The 17,342-nt window shown below is 37.0% G+C and overlaps 1 protein-coding gene across 2 annotated transcripts in view; it reads right to left on the reverse strand.

Annotated features, from left to right (window-relative positions):
- The window catches only part of USH2A (usherin), a 327,556-nt gene that overhangs the window by 77,734 nt on the left and 232,480 nt on the right, over positions 1–17,342 (reverse strand). For both annotated transcript variants that reach the window (XM_056815925.1, XM_056815924.1), the window contains exons 20-21: positions 3,064–3,291; positions 30–1,546 (exon numbers count right to left, since the gene is read on the reverse strand). In XM_056815925.1, coding sequence (XP_056671903.1) covers positions 30–1,546; positions 3,064–3,291 — 1,745 coding nt within the window. The remainder of the gene's footprint in view (positions 1–29; positions 1,547–3,063; positions 3,292–17,342) is intronic.

A 17,342-nucleotide genomic window follows, 5' to 3' on the forward strand; every position in this document is an offset into this window, starting at 1 on the left:
ATTTAAGAACCAAAGAACTGCATACCTACCTATGAAAAGGTTTTAATTGGGTCACCATGAATGACCTCTTGGCAAAAGAATTGTGAGTTGTGTTCATGTGTATGGCTTCTGCCTCTGTTTCCACTGGATCCCAGATACGGAGGGTGTAGTTAATGATGTCACCACTGGTCTTTACAGGAGGATCCCAGTTCACTTTGATCTCTTGAGAATTCCATGCCTGGAGCTCTGGAGGTGCCATCCCAGATGGCGCGGAAGGGTTCGTTCTGACTTTCACCAGTGGACTAGAGGTGCTGCCTTGACTATTGGTGGCTGTCACTGTGTATCCATACTCCTTGCCAGAGGAAAGGTTCAAGTCATGATAGCGAGTTTCCATACCAGTATATATAATCTCTCCGTCTCTCTTAACCTCATAATTGGTTATTTGTCCGTTTGGGCGAGCAGGTACTTTCCAGGTAATTTCTACTGACTCTGAGCCTGTGGCTTGTACCTTTGGGGAGCTCATACTTTGGGGTGGCGCCTCCATTGTCCTGATAGATTTGGTCTTGCTAGCTGTGCAGCCTCCAATGGTACAGGCTATTAAAGTGAACTCGTACTGAGTGTATGGCTGCAGTTGGGAAACCACCCCAGACAGATTCTTGCCAGCATGGTATTCTTGATCATCAAACTGCAGGAAGTACCGAATGATTTCTCCATTTGGGGTTGGGGGTGGTGACCAAGATGCATTTATCTGAGTAGCAGTAAGAGCCCAAAGAGAGGGGGGATTGACGAGAGCTGGGGCTGCCTCAGGAGTTTTGATGGTGGAAACTTGACTCGTGGAGCAGCCTTCAGCTGTGCAAGCTATCACTGCATAGCTGTATTCGGAGTAAGGAAGCAATTCATCATCAGTATAATTAAAAGTCTCAGCATCAAAGTTGAAAGGATAGAGTGCTTCATTTCTTTGAAGTCGATAGGAATGGATAATTCCATTAGGCTGTGCTGGAGGGGCCCAAGAAATTATCAGTCTCCGGGGATTGAAAGATTCAAAGACCAAATCAGGTGGCAAAAGACCTTCTGGTGGGGCTTGCTTTGTCTTCACTGCAGACCAAGGGCTATCGGTGTGACCGGCTGAATTCCAAGTACGGATTTTATATTCATACAAAGTCCAAGGTTGTAAACCTTTGTCATTATACGCAAATGTATTCCTTTCGGTGTTATATTCTGTGAAAACAATTTTCTCATCTGCTTCAGTTGTCCTGTTTCCCCCAGCATAGCCCTTGAAGCATCTGTGAATCACTTCATAGTGAATTATTTTTCCATTTGGATTAATTGGCTCAGACCAACTCAGTTCAATGCTGGTTGCTTCCACAGACTGGATTGTGGGAGCCAACTGAGAGGTCGGAGGGGCTTCCGCTGTCCAGAGAGCCTGCGGGGTAGAGAGAGTGCAGCCTGCCGTCGTGCACGCTTCCAGGGTTAATACGTAGAGAGTGAAAGGTTCAAGGCGTCGGAAAAGAAACTGACGCGATAAGCCAGTATATTCCAGGCTACCATCACTGAAGATATTGTATGCCTGGAGGGAGAAAAGAATAAGAGAGCAATTGTAAAATATAGAAATGATTTCTGGTTGTGTTTCTTTTTAATCCTTTATCCTTGCTCTCTATTGTCATGCCTGGTGGCAGCGTGAAGGGTAGGTTGGATTTTTCCATAAATGGGGATAATCAGCAATGTCTACTTAGAAAGCAAGCTCTCTAAAGGGAGGAACAATGGTTTAAAAAAAAAAAAACAACTAACGATCCCTGAAAAAACATTTAAATCATTATTTGATGCCCTAAAAGCAATAGAATATTAAGTCTGATCTTCTGACCCAAAGTTTCCTTTCAGGTTTGCCTACTAATCTGAAAAGGGAAAAAATTTTGAACCAGACTTTCTTAGCTGCCTCCTAAAAGGAAGCTAGGTGACACAGTGTCCAGAGGGCTAACCAGGAATCAGGAAGGTGCATTCCAATGAAGCCTTGGATATTAGCTGTGTGACCCTGGATATGTCACTCACCATCTGTCTTCCTCAATTTCCTTAACTGTCAAATGTGCATAATAATAGTACCTAACATTCAAGATTATTTTGAGGATGTAAAGTGCTCGATGTCTGGCATTGGTGCTTAAAAAATTCTTGTTTCCTTCCTTCATAACTTTAGGATCAAAGGGGATCTATATCCTGTTGCTTTTCTCTCACCCTTCTTAGGGCAAGTAGTACCTATCATTATCTAAACATTTCACTTCAAAGAAATCTCTGGGATGTGCAATCATAGTATCTAACTCTCTGCTATACTGCTTCCCATGAATGCATAATGAGGGGTGGTACACAATATCCACATTTAGTTTTTTTTTTTTTAATAAAACCCTTCCCTTCCCTCTTGGAGTCAATACTGTGCATTGGTTCCAAGGCAGAAGAGTTGTAAGAGCTCGGCAATGGGGGTCAAGTGACTTGCCCAAGGTCACACAGGTGGGAAGTGTCTGAGGCTAGATTTGGACATAGGACCTCCCATCTCTAGGCCTGGCTCTCTCAATCCATTGAGTTACCCAGCTGCCCCCCACCCCCCATTTCGGTTTTAATTGCTAAAATCCATTTTGATCTTGAAGCATGTATTAGTCATATGTTGAATATATAACTGTAAAGAGGGATTCAGGAATTTTTCTCTCTCTATAGCTGTGGGTCTAGAGGCAATAGTGGTATGCCCTGAGAAGCTAATAGGGCAAAAAACATATTATGAAATAGTTAATCCCACAGTTTTTAGTTCATAATATAGGGGTCATCTTAAAATGGTATGCTGAGAGGAGGAGGGGCATACTGAAAATGCAGGGAGATAGGAAAAAGTTGAGTTCTAATCTTGACTGACAACTAGTTGACCACAGGTAAATCACTTAGGCTCTCTAAGTATTTCCTTATCTGTAAAATAGGGGAAAATAATCTCTTGGGTTATCTACCTCATAGTGTTGTTAAAAAGGAGGAAATAAATTAATGTGTTAATTTCATGAGTTTTGGTTATTTATTTCGAGAGTAACTAAGATGGTTCGATGAGAAAAATATTACCTTAATCACACCATTGGTTCTAACAGGCTCTGACCACTGAAGTAACAGTGCATGCCCATCCTCTTTCCTTTCCACTGTAAAGTTGCTCAGCCCACTTGGGGAAGATTCTAAGGTGCAGACTGTGGTCCATGGGCTTGACACTTCTCCTACAAGGTTGACAGCGACAATGCCAATATGATAGGTTGTGAATGGTTCTAATCCAAAAAGGTGAGCCTGGTGCCTTGTTCCCTGCAACAGAAATAAATAATTAATGATGTTTCTTTTGGAAACTGGTGATCATTATCTGAAGGTCATTCACTGACTGATATCATCTAGTGAAAGCACACAAGGGAATGGTAGTCATTTCATTATCATCATTAAGAAGCAATGTTTATTGAGCATCCCTTGTGGATATGATAGAAGGCTGTATGGCACAGGGATATTTAAAGAGTATATGATAAACAGGGCTCTTGTCTTAAAAAAAACTTAAAAGATAGAAATTAATGTGTTGTATCAGACCAATAATTAATTCAGCTCAAGTAGTCATGTCTATGACAGTGATATCAAGGTAAATTTTGTAAGCATGTGAACACTGTCTCTCCAGGTCATCCTTAAAAGTTGTGGATATAGTATCCCTAATTCTTCTTTTAAAAATTTAAAGTATAGTCAAAGGAACAAGTAGATACAATTCTATTTGCTTCTAACCTGGTCCCTCCAGCCATCCTCTAATGGAATCAAACCCTGTCCAGATGGGTCCACCATCACCACTACCAGCTACCTTGAAGCATCACTTTTGAGAGAAATAGGAAATAGCATGTGCCAGATGGGCCAAGCCACTGCTACCACTTGGACCACTGATCTTCTTGGAACTCCCTGGAGACAGCTCATGAACCAGAACCCAAGACCCCTGGAAACTGCAGTGGCCCTCAAGATGATTGGTCCTTCTTTTATTCTTTCCCTTACAGTCAGTCAGTCAATAATCATTTATTAAACATTTACTATGTGTAAGACACTATGCTAAGCACTGAGGATAAAACATAAAAATAAAATGTTACTCATCTCAGATGAAGTAGATTTTAAGAAGTACCCAATTCCTTGTAATTTTGCCCTTGCAAATGTAGTTATGAAGGAGAAGTCACTATCTCCTTTGTGAATTCCATAGCTATCTTGAATCCTCATGCCACAAACCATGGAACACAAGGAAATACAAGGAAAGGGGCAACCACAGGTGTTAATGAGGAATGAGACTGGATCAGTCAGATAAAATCTTTCACAGACTAGAGGATTATGATTAGAATCAGGTGCCAGTCACACCCACCTCAAAGGTGGCTGGGATAAGGGACACCAGTTCTGTTCTCTCATCTTTCTAGACACTTGAGAGAGTATGCAGGGAAAAAAAAAACTGTCCATCCCCCCCAAAATAAAACAGCACTTAAAACTTATATTTCCTACCTTACTATCTCTCACTTTATGGTCTCACTACAGGGCTTTGATACTTTTTTTGAGGAAATAAAAATTGCAGATGTCTCTGTCATCGGTTGCTATTGTCATACTGCTGCTCCATGTATCCTGGGAAGAACTCCTTCTTCCCTCACATCTACTTTCTTCTCCCTCAAGAGATCTCAAAAACTCCCACTGTAAAAGGAAAAAGCTCCACCCTCCAATCTTGATCTTAGGTTAGCTTCCTTTCTTCACAAACTGGGAAGAAATACAATTCTATGAGTGATATATTTATGCATAAGTTTTCCAAAATTACATGATCATGTTGTCTCCCTCTCCTCTTCTCAACCCTCACCCATAGCTGACAAGAAAGTCCACTGGGTTTTTACATGTATTATCACTCAGAATCCATTTCCATACTGTTCATTTTTGTAATAGAATAATCTTTTAAAACCATATGCCCAAATCATATACCCGAATCAACAAGTGATAAATCATGTTTTCTTTTGCAAAGAAATGCAATTCTCAAGGTCTTTAGCAATTCTGGTACCTTTGGAGAAGGCCAACAGAAATATTACAGTACATCAATTACAAAGTGAAAAATCTACTCTCCCTGCCCTCAAGGAACTCACATTTTAATTGGCATGACAATATGTAAAACATTGTCCTACTGTGATCCTTAAAGAGAGAAACCCTAGCAGAGAGGGGATCCGTTAAATTCCCATCTTACTCTACTTGCTCCCATCAGGCAAGCCCAAGAGGTCTGGGAATAGGAATCTCTCCCCCATCCTTCTTCTCTTTCTTTACTACCAGCCAATAGCCAGGGGAACAACGCTTGTGGAATTATAACATTGCACCTTCCTCATATACTGTTGAAGTCCTGACTTCTTGTTTGCCACAGCTGCAGAAGATCTGGAAAAGAGAGTTCTGATGTACAAAGTCCTTAACACTTTCAAATGGTTCAACATCAGAAATATATATGTATATGCATATGTAAATATATGTTTTTAATTATGTGAAATTCATTAAAGAAGGAGCATTACCCTTCTCTTTGTCTCTGGGTCCTAAGGACCACTTTGTTTTTTCATCTCACTTGTCTCCTAAATCTCTATTATGTTTCATCTCCTATTAGTCTGTGAGCAGGGAATGCCTTACTTTTCTACTTACTATTCCTATTTTCTAGGATCCTCGGTGTTTAGGACATTTCCTTACAAGTAGTAATCACTTCTTATATGCTTCTTCATTCATTCATTTATATATTATAAAGAGGGTTCAGTCTCATCAGACTGAACATATCTCCCCTTTCTATAATACATGCAAATACTCTCTGGTGCCTTATTTAAAGGACACAAAAATATCTTGGTTGTTTTTCAGTAACTCTGCAATAATTGATCGGGACTCAAAAGGAATCTTCTCAGAGGAGGCACCCTTCTCTGTGGCCTGTTGGAGAGAGCTGACAGATTAGCTTGAGACTTTTGCCTTCTTTCTTTTCCCTGTTCAGAAGATAGATCAAGCTTGTCCTCTAGATGGGAGGTTGTGGGTACAGGAACATTGTTTAGGAACTTCTGTCTTCTGTTTTTATAGGAAGGCAAGAGAACTGATGATTTGTAAACAGAAGAACTAAGTAATTGGTAAGCCTATCACAAATGAATAAGTTTTCAATTGTAGATTTATATGTTTTCATATATATATAGTTACACACATATATAAACATATATGTAGTATGTATGTATCAACATGTATATTATATGTGGAAAGAGAGAAAACTATAAATAACTATATCACTTCAAAATAGAATACTTAAGGAAGAATTATAACTGGTTTAATGGCATACACAGTTATGCTATATGGGATGAACCTAGGATTTCTGGAGTTTTAAGTGTGCTGATTGCAGGTCATCACTTGTCTTGGGAGATTTTATTTTATTGGATTGGGTAACAGTATGAGGGTAAGTGGACCTTTGTCACAGTGTCAGAATGAGTGAGTTTCTTCCTGCTTTGGAGGACATACTTCCTTTTGTTTTGACTGGCAGCTCCATACTCCACATTCTAGTCCCAGCCACTTTGCCCCTGTCACTGTAATACCCCTCTCTTGGGTCATTCCTTGCCCCTCAACTGCCATGGGAGTGAGAGATGGACTCCCTGGAGAAGCAACGCCTTTCTGATGCAACTCCATCCTCATTTTGCCACAGGCACAGTTACTGCTAGTTACAGCTTTAAATAGGAGGAGGAACATCTGGCTAAAAATATGTGTGTCTATATTTTACCTTAAGGTGATTCTCCTTAGCTTAGAGATATATGGTATAACAATTTGTCTGAATGATTTATAATAAAAGCTAAATCAAAGCAAAGTGAACCATTTTCCCACTAGGCTGATTTAAGCAAAACTACATAATTCCATTTCTACATACTTAGTTAGGGGTCTGAATTATTTTCTTAATGTTTCTTATTTAGCTATTATACACAGGTAGAGAAAAATACAATTTTCTTTATGTAGCAAAAAATTGTGAAGCCAATTTCCCTGTTTCAATAAGTCTGATTAAACTGTTAAATGCCAACCCCTAGAATTCTTTAATATTTAAACATTTGCTAAGCAACCAGACTCTGCAACAAATTTTACAGAAATATTAATTTCTCTTTTTTTAAATATTAAAAGTTAGATGATAAATATTTAAATAGTTATTTCTCCACAACACTGGATTGGTCTTTTAGATAAATACAGCACAGAGCTGGAATGACCATAATGAATATTAAATGTGAAGATGCCACAAGTCCCGATTACAAACATACTTTTCTGATAAACGATTCGTTTTCTGTGAAACAGGGCAAACACGGGCAAGATTAATAATGCAAAAAAGTATAATTCTTTGTTAGGAATATTCGGTAATTGGTGCCAAAAAAGCATAAGCTCTGATACAAATAGTAATCACCTCTAACAGATTATATATAAAAAAGAGTTGGCTGCTAGGGGACATTTAGAGATATCTTTTGTCATAAGAAACATGAAAAGCATGTGGGCTATAAAGCAAAAACATATGTATATTGTCAATAGCAGCACCTGCTCAATTACAGTTTATTTCTGGGCTGAGAATTTCATTCAGCCCCTAGATGGCAATACTATCAAACACTTTTTGTAACATGAGTACTTAATGATTAACAGCCTGCATTCATTCATTCATCCAACATACTCAAGGCAACCATTAAAAAAATAACAAAACTGATTTCATTATAGATTCTTTTAATAAACATTTATGGCTTAGATCCTTGAAAGTAGAAGCATTCCAACTGCCCTGGCCCCAACCCTACCCACCACCTACTGCAAAATGATGAACTGCAAGTTACGTTACAGGATTCAAGTTTAAGTTCATGCCTGGCATTGAGATTTGGCATTGAACTTATGTTGGCAAAAGGTGCAATGGAAATCAGCTTTTCTGCTGAATAAGGTTAATATTTTTAATTTTTATGGTGTTATTGGGAACAAACTTTTAAAAATTCAAAACTTATATTAAGAAGAAAATTCCTATAATAAAATGTTTCTTTCTCAACAGTTACACAAAACATTCCTTTGATGAAGAATCACCTCTTCTATACATGCATTTTTAAGTTTTACACTTCTGTAATAGCTTTGTCTTTTTTAGCCAAATACATATGAAATACAGGTTAGTGGCAACTGAAAAAAAGAAGATAAAAAAATCCTTGCCATAATATGGATGATTTTAGAGTTAACAAATCATTCCAAGTAAATAAAACTATTGACAATAAAAAATAAAACTATAATCCTCACATAAGAAGGGGGAGGTTTTATTTAGAACTAATTTAGGCTGGTTTTACAAAATGCCAAAAAGGCTAGCTAAAAAGTAGAAGAAAAAAACCAGTTTTACAACTGGTTACTTTGTCTATATCATATCAGATAACTGGGTTTGACTGATTGATTCCTTCAACAGATTGATTTTCCTCTTAAAATTGACTGGCTACTTAGTTCATAATAGTATCATCATAGCCTTTCTTTAACAGTGATAATGTTCTGTATATTCGTCCATACACCAAAACTATGATAAAGGAAAAGTTGATATGAATTAACACTGCTAATTTAGAAAAAAATATGCTTTTCTAACACAATGCTTTTCTTACTTCAATGTCCCTTCCTACCTTTTTTCTTCCTATCCATTCCTATTATTTGTCTCTTTCTATGTGTTACCTTCCTCTCTTTCTTCCCTTCTAGCTTTTCAGTCTAATTTCCAGGTGCAATCTTCTTTCTCCTTCATCTTTTTACCTTCTAGTCTACCACTTTATACTTGCTCTGCTTTTCTCTCTTTGCCCATTCTAAAGCTGTAGTGTGGAAATATTTTTTGGTATTAAGACAAAATACAATTCACTGTTAACCTAAGCCATCACACTGGTTTGACAGTCCATCAAGGACAGTCACTAGAAAATAATGATTGAAAGGAAAAAAAAGGTGGTGTTACTTTAATAAACTGGGGGCCACTTAGCTCTCATCAATCGAATCTCTTCACCAAGCTTAACCTCCTTTTCATTTGGTTCTTTTTTGAACTTCTAAGTACAAGAATCAGATGAGTCCTTAGGGGATCAAATCAGCTTACCATTTCATGAAGTAAAAAGGCATCGGAATATGGCAAATTGTGTGCCAGGTAGGGGCTCTGCTGGCAACTTAGGACTCTCTGTTAACCTCCCAGCCCTGCTCCTGGGGACAGCTGTGGCTTCTTGGAGTCTTAAACAGTCTGACAATTTTACATCATCTTCTCTGATTGCTTTTGACGACTTGAAGTGCCCCAAAGGTGGCCATTGGGTCAAGAGGTTTTTGTAGGTTGAAAATGATCAAAAATTAGCATTGATCTGTAGGTGTCAATAAAAGTCTACTCAGGCAGACTCCCTGAACAAATGTTTAAACTGCATAAACCCACACACCCTAGTCATCTTTGAATCTATCGATCTGATGATCCAGCAGTTTCTAGCTCTGGGCTTTGTAGTGTACTTGAGGAGAACCCACCTTTCTCAACACAGGATCCCAGGGATGATGTTTCTTTTATAAATGTAATGAAATGACGAGACAATTACATTATCCATGCTCACCAGGGGGAGCACTATATATTTGTATAGCATATGTGTATATATATTTATATACATATATAGAGAAATCTTATTTACACACATGTATGCACAGTATATGTTTTAATATAAACACATATACACATGTATACACACTCATGTATCTATACCTACATATATGTATATATGGTTTTTGGTGGGTAGTGGTATGTGTGTGTGTATCTGTCTGAATTTCCATATTAGAAAAACTAACCATTTTGAACTGGTCTCTATAATGCATAGTAAAACATGTCTCCTGTCTTTGGATTTCACATAGAATCCTCCCTTCCCTCTGGATCCTCATTGTGTGTGTGAGTTTCAATTTATAAATCCTGAATGTCTGACCGGGCTCCCTTTGACTATTCAGTTACAGTGAGTGCCAAAAACCCAAGGTATAACTCAAATGGACTCTCTCTCTCTCTCTCCCTCTCTCTCTCTTTCTCTCTCCCTCCCTCTCTCTCTCTCTCTTCCTCTCTCTCTCTCTCTCTCTCTCTCTCTCTCTCTCTCTCTCTCTCTCTCTCTCTCTCTCTCTCTCTCTCTCTTTCTCTCTCTCTCTGTCTCCCCCTTTCCCTCTCCCTCTCCCTCTCCCTCTTTCTCTCCCTCTCCCTCCCTCCCTCTCTCTCTCTCTCTCCCTCCCTCCCTCCCTCCCTCCCTCCCTCCCTCCCTCCCTCCCTCCCTCCCTCCCTCTCTCTCTCTCTCTCTCTCTCTCTCTCTCTCTCTCTCTCTCTCTCTCTCTCTCTCTCTCTCTGTCTTTCTCTCTCTCCCTCCTTTCCCCCTTTTCCCCCTAAGGAGGAACTAGGGGTTAAATATAACCATCTCCCTAGTTCTTCAGTTGAACCAACAAGGAAGCTTTTTGGTTGTTTTATTGGGCATGATATTTCCCCTTGACACAATGAGACACTGGGGGTACTTGCTATGAGCAAAAGCTTAGATTTGGAATTTAAAATAGAAAATGAAACCATTTGAAGCTGGAGAAGTTCTCATTTAACATAGCCTTGAAGCTCATATATTAAACAGACTGTATTTAGCCATTTGACTTGGTTTTTGGATAGCATCAGAAATTCTAATGATGTTAACATGTTAGCAAATGGATAACATATAGTCCTCTCATGGACATCAGGGCAGTAGTGGATACTTTGAGATATTACAATGGAGCTATTCCCCACCCCCATGTCATATAGTTAGTTTTAAAATTTTATCAAATTTTAGTAAAATAGATAACATATCTAATTATAAACCTTTCTTATTTTAAAGTCAATGATTTATTACTCTTGTGCAAATACACAAAATATAAAATAATAATAATAAATGTATAGCAAATATATCAGCATATTTGCTGATTATTTGGGGCGATCTGAGAACTTCTACTTAATATGATAACACATTCCATTTTCCCACTCTGTAAGGTTTTAACAAACCATCAGAGTTTTCACTGGAGTGGCCCATACTTCCTTTCCCAATGCTCTTGCCTGCCAAACTTCTAATTATACTCATCCCTGTCTCCCCCTCCTACCTATATCACTAAGCTGGCAGAACAAAGTCTCACTGCAGCAAACATACTCAAAGTTACTACATAAACATAGATTCCCACAGAATGTTACCAAAGACTAGGAGAAAAAAGAGGACAATATCCTTTATGCACACTACCAGAGGTCTCTAGGACTAATGAATACTATAAATGTGCTAAGGTATGGTGGGCTAACATTCAGAAATGGTAAAACTGCCATTGTGGGAAGAGAGAATCAAAATAGTTGTGGAGAAAGTCAATTCACATCATATATTGACTATCAGTTGTACATAGCAAATTGCACTAGAAACTCTGGAAAGATACAAAAGAAGAGATTGATGTCTAGTATTGTACTAAGAATAAGGAGATTAGCATTCTAGGCCATTTCTGCCATTATTTAGGTATGTGGTCTTGGTCAAGTCATATTACTTTGGGCCCCTAGTTATCTTTTCTGTAGAATTAGGATATTAGTTCAATAATTCATTTATGTGTTTTATAAGAATTATTAAGTATCTGCTATATTCCAGGCACTCTGAAACATACTGGGAATAGAAAGGGGGGAAAAGTCTCTGCCCTCAAGATTCTTATAGCCTATTTAGGAGAAAAACTTGTACAAAATTTAGAAAAGGTGAAATATATGCTAAGTAAATAGGAATATGGAGGGACCAAACCTGTGATTTATTGGTATTAAGAAATCTTGATGATTTACAAATTTACAAATGGAAATTGGCACCTTCTTTTCAATTTCTAGTGTTAGATGGGTTCCTGGGCCACATAGAACTTAAGCTGTCCAAAATCACACAAACAGTAAGGTCGAAAGCTGTACTTGAACCCAAGTTGTCCTAACTCCAAGGTTAACTTTCTTGCATTGTGCCACACTGTTTCTAAACAAAGTAAATATTCAATGTTTGGGGGTGGAGGACTATAGTGATTTGGGGATTGAGAAAGGGCTCATATAGGAATATGAACTAAACTTTATAGGAATTAGATATTTTAAGAGGAGGAGGGAAAGAGGAATTGTAATCATGGGAGTCAGCCAGTGAAAAGATATAGAGATAAGAGACAGGGAATATGATGTATAAGGAATAGGGAAGTTTGACTGGCCTATGAGTTGCATGAAGGGGAGTAATGTGTGCTAGGTCTAGAGAGGTGGATTAGAGTCAGATTGTAAATGATTGTAAATTGCCAAATTTTAGAGGAAGTAAGGAGTTGCTGGAATTTTTCAAGCAAGGGAATGATAGGGTGAGAACCATATTTTAGGAATACCTCTGTAGCACATACGTGCATATGAAATGTAAGATCCTTGAAAGTAGTTTTTTTTTCTTTGTAACTCTAGTGCCTGAGTGCTGTTAGATCTTAGAGAATATGGCTCAGAAAAGAATAGATAGTTAATAAATGCTAGTTGGTTGATGGACAATTTTATGGAAATGGACTAGAAACCAGATAGGAAGTCATTGAAATAGTATGTGTGAAGTATGATTAGATCAGATAATCTTTTAAATCTCTTCCAGCCCTAAAAGTTATGCTATAGTTCCCAATCTTAAGAAGCTTAAATTCTCCTGAAAGGGCTCATGAAACATTTCCTCCAGATGACCCCTCGTTTCCACTCATACAAGTCATCCAATTCATGTTCTCATAACCTCTTGCTGGGACTATTACAGTGATCTCCTCTTCATTCTCCTTGTTTACAGCTTTATCTGCTCTAACTGATCTTTATATAAAGTTGACAATGTGATTTTCCTGAAATGAGGGTCTGACATCATTCCTCTACTTAATAAAATATGGTGTTCTATTGCCCCAAGTCTTCTGTCTCTGTCTCTCTGTCTCTGTCTCTGTCTCTGTCTCTCTGTCTGTCTGTCTGTCTCTCTCTCAAAAATCTGGACTATTCTTGTTTTTTTCTTCTTTGCTCATTACCTAGGATCAAAACGAAGCTACATTCTTTTTGGTATGTATAATGCTCCATCATCCATCTCTTGCCTTTGCACTATTTTTTTTTCCTCATCATTTCTTTTCTGTCTCTTGGAATTTCTGGTTTACTACAAGACTCAAATCCAGAAAAGAAACCATTATGAAGTCTTCTATGCTTCCTTAAATTTGAAAACAACCTCTCTCCAAAATGAGGTGTATATTTTTATATGTGTTCTCTATATGCTTATATATCTATGCATTGTATCCCCAAATAGAATGTCAGGTCCTTGAATGTAGAAACTATTTGCTTTTTTTTGTCTCTCCAAAACCTGTAATATAGTAGCTACTAAATAAATGCTTATTAATTGATGCATAGTGATAAGTTTAAATTAAAGATCACTCAAGTTAATTTGTTAAGTATTTTAATTAGCTGGTTGGTTTTTAATAAGTTAACATTATTGATCAATTATTTTATTTCTATTTATTATACAAAGTAGTATAGAACTATAAACCAGTTGTTCATTTAGTTCCAGAATAGAAATCTATTTTTTAAAAAAACCCTTACTTTCTGTCTAAGAATCAATACTGTGTATTGGTTCCAAGGGAGAAGAGTGGTAAGGGCTAGGCAATGGGGGTTAAGTGACTTGCCCAGGGTCACACAGCTAGGAAATGTCTAAGGTCAGGTTTGAACCTGTACCTCCTGTTTCTAGGCCTGGCTTTCAATCCACTGAGCTACCCAGCTGCCCCCTAGAAATCTATTAAGTGACTATATCATATATAGAGTTGGGTATTTTCTTTTTTGGGAAAAAATAAATGAGAGAACAAGACCATGTTCTTGTAGAGACAGGGGTTATTAGGTAAGAGAGCCTATTTTCTCCAAAAAGTTGCAGAGAAATATAACTAATAGTTTCTTTCTAATTCTATAAATATTTTAAAGTAGCATTGCTCTAATTAACATGTCTGTCATAGAATCATTAATATATAACTTATGTGTTCTTTAATGCTAGATGCCCCACTCTAACACTGTTTCATCAACTTCCTAATTCCTTTGGAATTAACTTACTCCCATAATATAATATGATACTTTTTGTGGAATAATTACATATTAGCAATAGATTTTAATAAATATTCTCCTAGGTGTTGAGGGAGATACAGAAATCAGATCAGACATAGTCTATAACTTCATGGAACTTACTATTAACTGTGGGGATAAAATACATACACAAAGGTAAATGTAATAAAAAATTTCACAGATAAATGCATAAGAAAGTTGCAAAACAGTTATTGAGGTCTAAGTGTTGGAGGTCATTACTGAAAGTTGATATTAGCGAAGGCTGTAGAAAAGAGTCAGAATTTGTCAGGTTTAACAATAAAAGTAGGAATTCTGGAGAAAAGGACAAGGACAAATATGGGCAAAAGTGTGAAGGAAGGATTAATGCAAGAAGTCTTTGGGAGCCAGAGAATAGTACAGACTAATTAAAGCAGTTCATATTTGTTTTTTAAAATTTTATTCTTATTATCATGCAAAATTCACTTCCATATTGGTCAATGTTGTAAGAGCACACTCATAGGAAGCACAAACTCTAAAATAAAACCATACACACACTGACATGAAAGATATTATGCTTTGAAGTAGCTCATTTTTTTATGATTACAAAGCATTTTCCTTGAAGTAGAACTATGACATGACAAATAAATGAATATAGACTCTTACACCCACTTTTTCTTCTTTTTTCAGAATGACCTAAAAGATATCCTTCTGATTTAGATAATTTGATTAAAAGAAAGGGAAAGGAAGGATATTTGTGAGAGAAATACTGAAAAACCAACCTGTGAATTCACAGAGTAAAAATGGTTGGTAAGTTCTGTTTCCAGCTATCTAATTTGTAAAGGACAGATATGAGGATTTTATTCAGTTGATAAATATCTATTGAGTAGCACTATGCTTAGTGCTAGGGATATAGGAAGAGGAAAAAAGCAATTCCTGCCTACTGGGAATTCCCAATCTAATGGGAGATAAGCAAACAAATATTCACAAACACATAATATTTAGGATAAATAAGAAATGATTGAATGAGAAAACTCAGTAGAATTAAGAGAGGCTGGTAAAGGCTTCCTGTAGAAGATGGAACTTTAATAGGGATTAAAGGAATAGAGGGAAGCTGAGGAGACAGGGTATTTCAGGCTTGAGGAGATAACCCAAGAATAATGCTCAAAGTTAATAAATAAGAGAATCTTATTAGTGAAACGGCAAGGAAGCCAGTCCCACGAGATCCAAGAGTACATGGCAGAGAGTAAGGTATAAGAAGGATGGAAAGGCAGGAAAAAGCTAGGTTATGAATTTTTTTGAATGCCAAACATGATTTTGTATTTGATCCCAGAGCCCATAGGAAGCCCACTGGAGTTGACTGAGTGGAGCGTGGGAATTATATTTCTAAACTTGTGCTTTAAGACTTTGAGGTTGATAGAGAAGAAACTGACAAATGTTTGGTGACTATGTTGATATATATATATATATGCATATATATCTCCTAGTTATGATGTTGCTGGCAGAAATAATGATTTTACTCATTTAGTATATATCTATGTATCAATGTATCTATCTTTATAGCTATGTATCTGTGTATCTAGCTATGTAAGTATGCATGTATGTATGTATGTATGTATGTATGTATGTATCACCCTAAGCCAGAAATTAATCATTTAATACAAGACACTACTTTGAAAAGGCACAGTTGGCCAATGTTATGCCTTCAGAGATAGATGTGTATCAGTGAAAGGCCTCTGGTCATATCTGAGAATATGCCTCAGCCCATAAAAAGATAACTTCAAGTTGGAAAAGATGAGTTTGGAGCAAAGCTAAGAAGACATTTCTGAATTGAGGACAGAGACTGTCTGATAAAAATGGTCCAGGACTGTACCTTAGAGGTTGCTTGTCCTGGGATCAAAATCCCTCTGGACACAGCAAAGAAGATTATCTGAAAAGCTCTACAGATTTCAGGCTACTGTTTCTCTTTTGCTGAAAGACCTTCAATCCACTTTGGCAGGACAGAAGAGAAGGTGGGAAACAAGTAGATCTATCTAGCAGGAGAATGTAGAGATTCAGAAAGGAGAAACCATACCCATTGGTGAAGTGTTGCACAGATGACTCTTCATTGTGGGTGACAAAGAACATCAAAGTCTGCATTCCTAAGTTTTGAGTTACCCTTGACTCACATGCCTCCCTACTATGATTTTGTAAATGTGTGTATTTTATTTTTTTTTTTAGTGACTCAGTCAATGAATATTTATTAAGTAAATTTTATGTTTCAGGCACTCTGCTGAGCAGAAAGGATTCAGCAAAGGTGAAATAACAACAACAAAAATGGAACCTAACCTTTGAGGAGTATATAATCTAATGTATGCTTCAGTGTCTCAAGTTTGTGAGTGGAATGATCTGTTTTTAGTTATCACTGTTTTACCCTCTATTTGGTAATTTAGTAAATGTTTATGATTAGGAGATAATAATGTCATGTTGGTTGATTTTTAAATGGGAAGCACCAGCAATAGGATGATATCTATCCCATCAGAGTTTGCCTCTGGCACTTAAAATTCTTTAAAATCTGACTACAACAGGTCTTTCCAAACTATTATATGTTACTCCTCATGTACTTAATGGTCCAGCCAAACTTGCTTGCTGTTGTTCCTTTCACATTTCATCTCTCTTCTCTCATGCCTCCTTCCAGGCTGTTCCTATGTCTTAAAATGCTTTTCCTCTACACATCTGCCTATTATAGTATCTAATTTCCTCCAGAGCTCAGCTCAAATGCTACCTAAGCCTTTCCTTATCTGACCAACCATTGATAGCTGATTTCCTTCCTCCCAATTACCTTGTATTTATTTTTATGTATCCAAATATACGTATGGTTTCTTCTCCAGATAAAATGTAAGCTCTTTGAGGTAAGAGACTATTTCAGCATTTTTCTTTGTATCTCAGTGCCTGGAACAGAGTAGGCATTTAAGAAATAATTATTACTTAATATCTTCTGGCTTTGCTTCCCTCATCTAGAAAATATTAGGGTGATATTCAATGATTTTTAAGGCTATTTCTAGCTATGGTATACTATTATTCAATTATTATATATTGTGTATGACAGACAAAAATGATAAGATGGGAAGTAATGTTTTGAAAGATGCAACTTTAGAATAGAGTGATCTTTATTAATTAATTAAAATAATTAACAAATTGTATACTAATATATAGTACACACATTATATAATTAAAATAATTAACAAATTGTATACTGCTATATAATACACACATTATATATATACAATTTGTTAATTATTTTAATTAATAG

Source organism: Monodelphis domestica, chromosome 2 (assembly GCF_027887165.1).
Source record: "Monodelphis domestica isolate mMonDom1 chromosome 2, mMonDom1.pri, whole genome shotgun sequence".
In the NCBI taxonomy this organism is placed as follows: domain Eukaryota; kingdom Metazoa; phylum Chordata; class Mammalia; order Didelphimorphia; family Didelphidae; genus Monodelphis; species Monodelphis domestica.